Source organism: Rhinatrema bivittatum, chromosome 2 (assembly GCF_901001135.1).
Source record: "Rhinatrema bivittatum chromosome 2, aRhiBiv1.1, whole genome shotgun sequence".
Lineage (NCBI taxonomy): Eukaryota > Metazoa > Chordata > Amphibia > Gymnophiona > Rhinatrematidae > Rhinatrema > Rhinatrema bivittatum.
The window spans coordinates 388,345,620-388,358,003 of NC_042616.1; the positions used below are offsets into that span (position 1 = coordinate 388,345,620).

At 40.8% G+C, this 12,384-nt stretch overlaps 1 protein-coding gene across 1 annotated transcript in view; it reads left to right on the top strand.

The window, feature by feature from the left end:
* Positions 1-12,384, top strand: part of ADCY2 (adenylate cyclase 2) — a 1,371,519-nt gene that overhangs the window by 1,175,051 nt on the left and 184,084 nt on the right. The window contains exon 17 of the mRNA XM_029590013.1: positions 9,129-9,248. Within this exon, the coding sequence (XP_029445873.1) occupies positions 9,129-9,248 (120 nt within the window). The remainder of the gene's footprint in view (positions 1-9,128; positions 9,249-12,384) is intronic.

The window sequence follows — 12,384 nt, forward strand, 5'->3', positions numbered from 1 at the left end:
AGTTCACGTGCTGCTAATTCAGCCTTGATGCGTGAACTTAGGCCTTCCAAGAATATGACACGCAGGCAGCCCAGATCCCAGTGTAATTCTGATAAGAGAGTCCTAAACTTGATGACATATTCGGTCAGTGACCTGGCACCTTGCTGCAGATGCAGAAGCGTAGATCCGGCAATGGTCTTGCAACTGGGGTTGTCAAATACGGAATGAAACAGGGCGAGGAAGCCCGACAAGTTGTTGAGGATTGGATCCATTCACTCCCAAAGGGGTGACATCCAGGCCAAGGCCTTTACGTCTAGGAGGGACAAGATGTACGTAGTTTTGGACACTACATCGGCGAAATAGGCAGGTTGTAAAGAAAAGTGCATGCTGCACTGGTTAAAGAAGCCCCTACACAACAAGGGGTCACCTGCGAAACGAGGGGGTGCTGGCAGAGGCACTGGAGGCCGGAATGGTGATGCCTGTGAAGTAAGGCTTGGCTTGACAGGCATTGGGGCAGAGTCCAGCCAGTTACTCAGTTGATTTATGGCATTGGCCAAAGTCTCTAATACATTTTGCTGCTCTGTAATTTGCTGGGCCAGGCCAGGGATGGCCTGGATCGCCGAGACCTGTGCCGGGTCCATGGACTTGGCAATCTGTTATGATCTTGCAGGTATATGGACCCCTGGGCCGAGGTGAGAGGTAGTACCACCCACAGGGAGGAGCCCTGTGAGCCTCACCGTCGGGAGGCGAGGTCTCAGAGGACATCAGACACAGCTGTGGAATAGTCTTTATTAAGAGCAGAGAGACGCTGCCTGAGAGGTGGGGAGTGTAGAAGAAAGTCACAGATTCTGTGCGATGGGGTATACACAAAGGGAATACCTCTGTAGTGCAGATACGGCAATGGTCCGCAGAGCGGTGTACACCGATGAGGCTCCAAGTAGAGATGATACAGTAGTAGTCCGAGGAGCAGGGTACATTGATGAGGGTTCTTCACTAGAGATGATACTGTAGTGATCCGCAGCACGGGATACACCGAAGAGGGTTCCTCACTTGGACATCATTCGGTAGTGGTCCACAGTGTGGGGTACACACAATGAGGGTTCCTCACTTAGAGATGATACGGTAGTGGTCCCCAGCGCGGGGTACACCGTTGAGGTTTCCACACTAAAGATGATACGGTAGTGGTCCGTAGAGCGGAGGTACTCACAGGATTGAAGGTTCCAGGAGAAGCCCTGGGACACGGGACAAACAGCAGTCCTAGGCGAAGGCCCTCTGAGGAGCGGATAGCCAGAGACTAGGAAGGGCCCTGAGGAGCAGGTACCCAGAGTGTCTCACGCCAATGAAGCAGGAACTGAAACAGGAAGTCCTTAGTGAGCGAAGCGGATTCAGCAATGAGGGAACTCGTTTCCAAGTTGTAGGTAGACAGGACCAGTCGTCTTAAGTATCCTGGAAGGATGATGTTATCTGGACGGGACGCCTCCGAGGTTCCCGCCATGACGTGGATAAGACTGACCCTTGCGCACGCACCTAGGGGATTCAGAGGGCAAGATGGCGGTCGGCAGTGTCCACGGCGTCCAGGAAGGCCCGGGAGAGGCAGGTAGGCCGGCAATCACTTACAGAGGCCGCGAGTCTTCCAAACGGAGTCACAGAGGTAAAGAAGGAGGTGAGCAACAGTGGTCGCAGCCGTCTGCGACTGACGGGCGTAACACCTTGCTGCTGCAAATATTGGCAGATTCAAGAAGTTAGCACTTCCTATAGATCAGAGCTTCCCTTTTTGTCCATGGACTGCTAAAGTAAAATCCTCCAAAAACTGGAGTATTAAGAAAACAGACAACATTACCTGTTTTACTGAACATGGTAGCATGAAGTTAACACCTTTACGGCCAGATGTACTAGACATCAAATAGGAAAATCCTTTAGTACATATGCCACAGAGAGTATAAGTTTCAAACTACTACTTGTAGTGGCATATACACACGTATATGGCTGCATGTAGATTTATGCAAGTATTTTATAACCCATGCATTTTATAAATATGCATAGGTTTATCCCAGCACATACATGTGAATGTAGGCTTATACATGAATACATACAAAGCATTGAAACAGTGTATATCAATGCATTGAAAATGTGTACTTTACCAACCTATTTTAAAAATAAACATGCATATATGTTACACATAAAAATATAGTAGGGATTTATGCGCGTCAAGCCAGTGTATTTTAAATCATAGCATATAATATAAGAAGTTGCCTTACTGGGTCAGACAGAAGGTCCATCAAGCCCAGCATCCTGTTTCCAACAGAGACCAATCCAGGTAACCAGTACCTGGCATATACACAAACATTAAATAGATCCCATGCTACTGATGCCAGTAATAAGCAATGGCTATTCCCTAAGTCAGCTTGATTAATAGCTGTTTATGGACTTCTCCCCCAGGAACTTATCCAAACCTTTTTTTAAACCCAGCTATACTGACTGCCTTAACCATATACTCTGGCAATGACTTCCAAAGCTTAATTTTGCATTGAGTGAAAAATAATTGTCTCCAATTTGTTTTAAATATGCTACTTGCTAACTTCATGGCATGCCCCCTAGTCCTTGTATTATCTGAAAGAGTAAATAACTGGTTCATATTTACCCATGCAAGTCCTTTCATGATTTTATAGACCTCTATCATAACTTCCCTCAGCAGTCTCTTCTCCAAGCTGAACAGCCCTAACCTCTTTAGCCTTTCTTCATAGGGAAGCTGTATTTTCTCCAGTGCACCTATATGTTTTTTTTAGATATGGCCACCAGAATTGCATACAGTATTCAAAGTGCAGTCTCACTCTGGAGTGATAGAGGCATTATGACATTCTCAAGAATATTCACCATTCCCTTCCTAATAATTCCTAACATTTTGTTTGCTTTTTTGGCTGCCATAGCACACTGAGCCAACGATTTTAAAGTATTATCCACTATAATGCCTAGATCTTTTTGTTGGGTGGTAACTCCTATTATGGAACCTAATATCATGCTACTACAGCATGGGTTATTTTTCCCTATATGCATCAGCTTGCACTTGTCCACATTAAACGTCATCTGTCATTTAGACGCCCAATCTTCCTGTCTCGCAAGGTCTTCCTGCAATTTATCACAATCTGCTTGTGATTTAACTGCTCTGAATAATTTTGTGCCCCTTTCCACATCATTTAAAGATATATTGAAAAACATTGGTACAATGAGGCACTCAACTGTTTACTTTTTTTCACTGAGAATATTGACCTTTTAATCCTACTCTGTTTCCTGTCTTTTAACCAGTTTGTAATCCACAGAAGGACTTTACACCTTTCCCATGAATTTTTAGTTTTCTTAGTAGCCTCTCATGAGGGACTTTGTCAAACACTTCTGAAAATCCAAATGCACTACATCTACCAGTTTACTTTTATCCATGATGCTGAAACCAGAACCGATTCCGGAACCGATTCACATCCCTAGTAGTCAAGCTCACCGGTCTGTTGTTTCCTAGATCACCCCTGGAGCCCTTTTTAAAATTTCAGAGTTACATTGGCAACCCTCCAGTCCTCAGGTACAACAGACTATTTTAATGATAGTTTACAAATTAATAGTAATAGGTCAGAAATGTCATTTTTAGTTTTCAGAGACCCGGGGATGTATACCATCCGGTCCAGGTGTTTTGGTACTACATCTAGGTTCACCGTCATTTAGTTCAGTTCATCAGAAACATCATCCCTGAAAAACATCTCTGTCATGTGAGTGAAATTACCAGTTTTACTGATTAATATACCAGTTCACCCTGTCCTCCATGGTCATCGAGATCTTCCTGGTTCTTCAGCCTCAATTCTCCTGAGTTAATTCAGAACTCCAACCCAGTCAATACTACACATTTATTTATTTATTTATTTTATTTATTTATTTATTGTTTTTGTTATACCGAGTTTCATGACAGGCATCACATCAACCCGGTTTACAATTAACAAAGTGTGAAAGGCATAACGTAGCGTAATAAACAATATTCTCAATAAAAACCTTGAACTTTAAATACAGGGAATCAGAAAAGGATGTGAGAAAGTTACAAAAATTTAATATCAAGTACACCACATTTAATATCAAGTACACCATATAATTAGCACATGTAAAAATACATAAATTGGAAAATGTACATGTGTCTTATAAAATAGCAACTTATGCACTTATCTGTTGACCCCATCCGGAAACACCCCTAGACCGCCCCTTTTAAATTTCTACATGCATATATGTGCATGCGAAAGTGAAAATACAGAGGCTACCTATGCATGTATATGCTAATATTTATGAGCATAACATTTTGAAAATTCGTCCCAAATATATTAAAATTTACTCACATGTTGAATCTTTTATATTTTATTTAGCAATTGTAGAGACAACTATTCATAAATGCACAAAATTTAAACAGTGCTCAAGGCAAAATTACATGAAGTTATTGAAATATAAATCCAGAAAAAAAAAAAGAAAGCAAAACTAATACTGTGCTTAACAAGGGAATTGTAAGTATTAAAGCAACATGATTAACCAGATTCTCCACTATATTGATTTGTATGCTTCTTAGCACTATTGTATTATCTTCTGGATCTTATATCCAAGTCTTTCTTTTTTATGCACTTATGTATTTTATTTAGTGGCATACAAAGTGTGTAACATTTCTTATGACCATGATATCAGTTTCTGAAAATCTTCCCTAGCCTACTTTTCAACCATTCATGCCATCTGTACACATTGCAGATGCCAGTGATGGAATTGATGATGATGGAATGTTGCAGACATTCAACACTAATATCATCTCATATGTTAAATAGAAATCAAAACCAAGCTCCTAGATTCAGATTCTGATAACTTTATTGGCATGACAATTTTACATGGTTTCGCAGTACTGGATTTGTGCTCATAAGTGGATGTACAGATATTTATCCTAGTATTTATTAACTGTGCAGTGGATTCCTGCACAGTTTATAAAATAGACCACAATAGTTCTGCTTTGAAAGTATGCTGGTATGTTTCAGTACATATGGATATTTGAAATGCAGTGAAAGTGCTTACTTACCTATTTTATAAATGTGCGTGCGTATATTTTACTTGTAGAAAAAATATATCGTATACATAAAAACTCCAATTTGTATGCAAAAGCAGGTATTATATAAAGTATTCATGTATACCGTTTTGAAAATACTTGCGTGCATACTTAAAATAACAAGTTTCCCTATACTTCTGCCAATTCATCCAGTCCATCTCCAGTTCACCTAGACCAGTGATGGCCAACCTTTTGCGCTCAGTGTGTCAAAATTCATTAAAAAAAAACCGAGCATAACTCGGGTGGTGTGTCACTTCTAGAAAAATCCATAATTTTGTGATATTTGTAGCTCTAATATTAATATATGTTCTGTATTTATTAATAAATCAAAAACAAATAATTCTTTACCTTACCTGCTTAGTGACTTTTTTGTTGCTGAATTTCATTGGCTAAATCTTCAATTAAAACACTCTCTCCCCCTCCACTCCCCCCCCCCCCCACACACACACACAAACTCTTACTCCCCTGGATTTTCTCATACACACTCATGCTCTCACACTCACTGGCTCCCTCACATACACACAAACACACACACCCAGGCAGGCTCCCAGTCATTCTCACACCACTCCCACTCCATCCTCCAGGCAGGCACCAATTAATTCTCACACACACACACACACACACACACACACACACACACCTATGCATTCACACACATACACCCCCATGCAGAGTCCCATTCATTCACATGCACACACTAAAGGCAGACCCCCCGCTCTTTTGCCAGCAATCTCAGAACCTCTCTTATTCCTCTGCTGCCACTGTCACTGCTGCCGCATGGCTATTGGAGAGGCGCTGATTGCTGCTACTGGCACTGAAGCCCATTCTGCCGCCTCCTCTGTGCAGGCCCCATGGGCTTCCACTTTCTCCATGCTGATCTTGTACATTGTGAGATCCGCATAGAGAAAGAGCTGTTCTTGCACATTCCCAAAGATTACATGTGCCAATCACTAAAAAGTAATTTATTTTGTTTTTTTACCTTTGCTGTCTGATCTTCGTTTTCTAATTGGTTGGTCACAGGCTTTTTTTCCCACCTTCCCTTTCTTATTTTTTCCCACCTTCCCTTTCTTATTTTTTTTGCCAATTCCTTCTATATTGTCTTTTTTTCTGTTTCTTTTCTCTCCATCTTCTTCCCTCAAGCACACAGGTTCTCATTCTCACATGCATTTCTCTCTCTCACACACACACACAGGCTCTCACTGTCACATGCTGTGTCTCATACAATCATTCATACACTCAGTCTCTCACTCCCACATGCTGTCTTGCTCAAGCACAGGCTCTCACTGTCACATGCTGTCTCTCTCACACACAGAGAGGCTCTCACATGCTGTCTCTGCAAACATTCAGGTCCTCACTCTCACACACAATCTCTCAACTCATCTCATACACGCACACAAACACCCTCTACAGACCCTCAGCCTCTCTCTCACCTCTGGGCCTCCTTCGCGGGTGGCCGCAGGATGGGCTCTGCGGTGGCCCTGCTACCGGGCCTCTTCTTCTTCTCGGGCCGCTGCGACTTGAGATTCGCGGCGGCCCGTAAGCGCTGCTCCACTTCTGCACGCGCTGATGCTTCCCCTCCTTCCTGCCCACGCGGCTCCGGCAACATTTACTTCCAGGAACGCACAGGCAGGAAGGAGGAGGAGCATCAGCGCGTTTAAACGCGATCTTTTTCTTGGCCTTGCCGATCTGCCTGTCACTGCGCCCGGGGGCATTGGGGGGATAATAAAAAACTAGTTTTAAAGGGTCAGCGCAGCCGATAAAAAAAATAAAATTCCCCATAGTCCACAAAACGCTGCGCGTGTCAGCAAAACGTCTCGGCGTGTCACCTCTGACACGCGTGTCATAGGTTAGCCATCACTGACCTAGACCCTTGAACGCTTCAACCTGAACTATCCCCAGTTCACCCAGACCTCACACCCCAAAATTGCAGACAATAGACAAGCCCAGTTTCAATTAGCAAGTTTTAAATTGTACAAACAAGTTGGCTAATATATACGCATAAATCTCTTATAAAATAGCTTCTGTGCATAGTTTTTGACCCCACCCCGGAATGACCCCAAACAGCCTCTTTTTGCACCAGTAAAATGTGCTCACAAAACCAAAAAATACATGCAAACTTTCAGTGTTTATAAAATAGCAGATAAACTAATAGTCTACTTATGCGCAAATATACTATTTTTACACACGTAACCCCTTTGAAAATTTACTCAATGATTAAAAGGAGAAGAAAAGAGAGAAAAAATTACAAAATACAGGTTACAATAAGTACAATGTCAAGGACATGTCTCGTATTTTGGTCCTGGTTTATTTTGTCCCTGGACAGATTACTTTTGTGACAGGATACCACATATTTTTCTACTATATCTGCTATTTATCCTCTTTCCCTGAGAATTATACAGAATTTTTCCAGCTCATTCTTTTGTGGGAAGTGATTGATTTTCTCTGTCATCTTTGGAACATGTCCATGTATGATGTCTTTATATTTTGCACAATACAGGGAGAAATGCATTTCTGTTTCTACTTCTCTGGTGTTGCAATGTATACAGAGTCTGACTTTGTGGGGTTTCTAGTTCAGTTTTGTCCACATCTTTCTGTCATCAGATTATTCTGTGTTTGGTGAGGGTCTGCATGTATGACAGAGGTGCAGTATTCTATAACAGCCCAGCTTGTTCTGCTTTCCAGTTTGAACCTCCCAATAGGATATATATTGGTAGTCAATGAAACATTGCAATATTTGCAATGCCACCTCTTCGTATGCCAGGTTGTCGTTTTTTGAGTCCAGGTGTTATTGCTGGTTTGGTATGATAGGTTTTCTATACAGATGCTGAGTGTGTTTTTTCTAAGGTTTTGTGTTAATTCACAGAGTACCTTGTAGTGGGAATTTGTGTTGCTGTTATTGAGATGGCACCAGAATTTGAATATTTTTTTTCAATGAAGAGAACTAAGGGGGAAGTTTCCTCATTCTCCTCTGTGCCCATTATTAGAGATATTTTTGGGGACAGCATGTGTGTTCGTAGAAATGGAAGTATAGGATTTGTATTGGGGTGCCATTCCATTCTGTATAGTTTGGGGTTAATGAATGGCTCCAGATCTCAGATTGCTATCAAATAATTTTTATAGTAGTTTTACTAGGGGGAAGGCAATATTTGTCCAGAAGTTTATTGTTGCCTATAAGGCTCATAGGTTTTTTTCTTATATTGTCTTTATAGCAAATGTAAAACTTCCAAATACATTTAGTCTGATGCCCAGGTATGTAGAGTCTAAGAATCGCAAATCCCGTATTGGGCAGGAGAGGGAGAGGGGAGGGGAAGAGGGGGGGGGGAGAGAGAGAAAGCACTTCTGGGGAGACACACAGTCAGCTTTTTATACCACTGTAGGAGGGGCACCCAGTAACTTGGGGTGAGCTTTTGGTGGTGGCCTAGGTTTTGGGGGCAGTTTTGCATGCACAGTCAGAGGTATGAACAGCACAGTACACAATTAACATTTGATGTGATTTGGAGTGATGAAAGATACACACATATGAGATTTGTACAATGTACTCTCAGCCTAGTTTGATGCACTCTCTATCTAGCTGCTATCAAGCAACATGATAAATCTAGGTCAAAATTATGTAACATACATTTTTATTTGTACTGCTGTTTTAAGTTTCAAATTCATTCAGTGGCTCAAATCTTAGAAAGTGCTGTGTGCTTGGATACTTCACTTAGTAAACTTTAATAGCTCATATCCATTTCCATACTTCTCTGCAACCTTGCTTGTATACTTTTCTTTTCTTTTTCTGAACGGTACTTATCTTCTTTCTTTTCTTATGTAGGAATGTTCTCAGTTTGGCAGCTGTCTAGCCTGAGTAGGGAATTAGGCTACAGGTCATCTGTCCTCACTGAAGCTGAACAGACATGGAGATTAAGAACTCCAGCTGTGAAAAACCAGGGTAGAGCGCTGCCAATCCTAAAACCAAAAGATTTTCAGAAAAATTCCACATCATATGATAAATAAACCTTCATTATATTTTATGACAGTTCTTTCTCTTTTATTCTAGTTTTTTTTGGATGAAACTGTGGTAGTTATTGTCCCAATCTACAACACTTCAAATGCAAGTTTGCCTGATTCAAGTGAAGAAAAACACCTGTTAATGCAAAACAACTACTTTTTCTTGCCAGTAAGTCCATCTGACATGCATTTTGTTAGATTTTGCAGCAATTTTAGCATAACAATTAGATCAGTGTATTTGAACTTAGTGATAATATTCTGAATTCTTTGCTGTAGGGATCAGATTTTAAACAGATGTTGAATATTTAAAGAGTGGAATAATTGTAATGAAAAGTTAGATAGTTGCTAACTGACTCTATTTTCTCACAACGTGTTGATCCTATTCTGATTTTTATCACATAACAGTTAATGATTTGTAGTTCTGATTTTCCTTACAGAAAGACAATGATTCCATGCATGCAGTGGAGTAAAAAACCAGAATTGGATCAACCTGTCAATTAAAACATGGAATCAGCTGGCAACCCAATAAACAAGTGAAAGAAAAGAAAATTTGATTAACTGACTCTTGCCAGAAATGGAATGATGGAGGGAGGAAGCTGTTTAAATGTATTCACTTAAAAAAAAACAAACACAACAGTAGTAATATTCAGAATGGATAGGCATTATTAGCCATTTCAGTATTGCAGGGTCCCCTAATTTAGGTCCCCTGTACCCATGAACTGCTTATGTGCTGGAACCTTATAGTGTGGAAAATGCATCATGTGCCCAAGCTACTGTCAAGGAATATGGCAATTTAAAACCTGCTACTGTTCCCTACTGTATGAAGGAAAATGTTAAAAGCACTATATGTGAACTACAGAAGGTTTTATTTCATTTGGAAAGACTATACTAGTGATGGCAAACTCCAGTCCTCCAGTGCCACAAACAGGCCACGTTTTCAGGATATCCACAATGAATATGCATGAGATAGATTTGCATACATTGAAGGCATGTGTTGGGTAAGAGTATAGTGATAGGAGTATACTACCGTCCACCTGGACAAAATGGTCAGACAGATGATGAAATGCTAAGAGAAATCAGGGAAGCAAACCAATTTGGCAGTGCAATAATAATGGGAGATTTCAATTACCCCAATATTGACTGGGTAAATGTAACATCAGGACTTGCTTTAGACATAAAGTTCCTGGATGTAATAAATGATTGCTTCATGGAGCAATTGGTTCAGGAACCAACAAGAGAGGGAGCTATTTTAGATTTAATTCTCAGTGGAATGCAAGATTTGGTGAAAGAAGTAACGGTGGTGGGGCAACTTGGCAACAATGATCATAACATGATCAAATTTAAACTAATAACTGGAAGGGGGACAATAAGTAAATCTGCAGCTCTAACACTAAATTTTAAAAAGGGAAACTTTGATAAAATGAGGAAAATAGTTAGAAAAAAACTGAAAGGTACAGCTCCAAAGGTTAAAAGTGTTCAACAGGCTTGGACATTGTTTAAAAATACAATCCTAGAGGCGCAGTCCATATGTATTCCGCGCATTAAGAAAGGTGGAAGGAAGGCAAAACGATTACTGTCTTGGTTAAAAGGTGAGGTGAAAGAGGCTATTTTAGCCAAAAAAAATCCTTCAAAAATTGGAAGAAGGATCCATCTGAAGAAAATAGGATAAAACATAAGCATTGTCAAGGTAAGTGTAAAACATTGATAAGACAGGCAAAGAGAGAATTTGAAATGAAGTTGGCCATAGAGGCAAAAACTCGTAATAAAAACTTTTTAAAATATATCCAAAGCAAGAAACCTGTGAGGGAGTTGGTTGGACCATTAGATGACCGAGGGGTTAAAGGGGCTCTTAGGGAAGATAAGGCCATTGCAGAAAGACTAAATGAATTCTTTGCCTCCATGTTTACTAATGAGGATGTTGGGGAGATACCAGTTCCAGAGATGGTTTTCAGGGGTGATGACTCAGACGAACTGAACGAAATCACTGTGAACCTGGAAGATGTAGTAGGCCAGATTGACAAACTAAAGAGTAGCAAATCACCTGGACCAGATGGTATGCATCCTAGGGTTCTGAAGGAACTCAAAAATGAAATTTCTGATCTATTAGTTAAAATTTGTAACCTATCATTAAAATCATTCATTGTACCTGAAGACTGGAGGGTAGCCAATGTAACCCCAATATTTAAAAAAGGCTCCAGGGGCGATCCAGGTAACTATAGACCAGTAAGCCTGACTTCAGTGCCGGGAAAAATAGTGGAAACCATTCTCAAGATCAAAATCGTAGAGCATATAGAAAGACATGATTTAATGGGACACAGTCAACATGGATTTACCCAAGGGAAGTCTTGCCTAACAAATCTGCTTCATTTTTTTGAAGGGGTTAATAAACATGTGGATAAAGGTGAACCAGTAGATGTAGTGTATTTGGATTTTCAGAAGGCGTTTGACAAAGTCCCTCATGAGAGGCTTCTACAAAAACTAAAAAGTCATGGGATAAGAGGCGATGTCCTTTCGTGGATTACAAACTGGTTAAAAGACAGGAAACAGAGAGTAGGATTAAATGGTCAATTTTCTCAGTGGGAAAAGGGTAAACAGTGGAGTGCCTCAGGGATCTGTACTTGGACCGGTGCTTTTCAATATATATATAAATGATCTGGAAAGGAATACGACGAGTGAGGTTATCAAATTTGCGGATGATACAAAATTATTCAGAGTAGTTAAATCACAAGCAGACTGTGATACATTACAGGAGGACCTTGCAAGACTGGAAGAGTGGGCATCCAAATGGCAGATGAAATTTAATGTGGACAAGTGCAAGGTGTTGCATATAGGGAAAAATAACCCATGCTGTAGTTACACAATGTTAGGTTCCATATTAGGAGCTACCACCCAGGAGCTACCACCCAGGAAAATGATCTAGGCATCATAGTGGATAATACTTTAAAATCGTCGGCTCAGTGTGCTGCAGCAGTCAAAAAAGCAAATAGAATGAGACTGAGATCGGGGAATCATTAGAGGATGGCTTGCTTCCCTAAGACTCCTGTCTGACGTGACTCTTCTTTCCCTGCGCCGCTACAATGGTGAATAAAATGGAAAATGTCATAATGCCTCTGTATCGCTCCATGGTGAGACCCCACCTTGAATACTGTGTACAATTCTGGTTGCCGCATCTCAAAAAGATATAATTGCAATGGAGAAGGTACAGAGAAGGGCGACCAAAATGATAAGAGGAATGGAACAGCTCCCCTATGAGGAAAGACTAAAGAGGTTAGGACTTTTCAGCTTTGAGAAGATGGCTGAGAGGG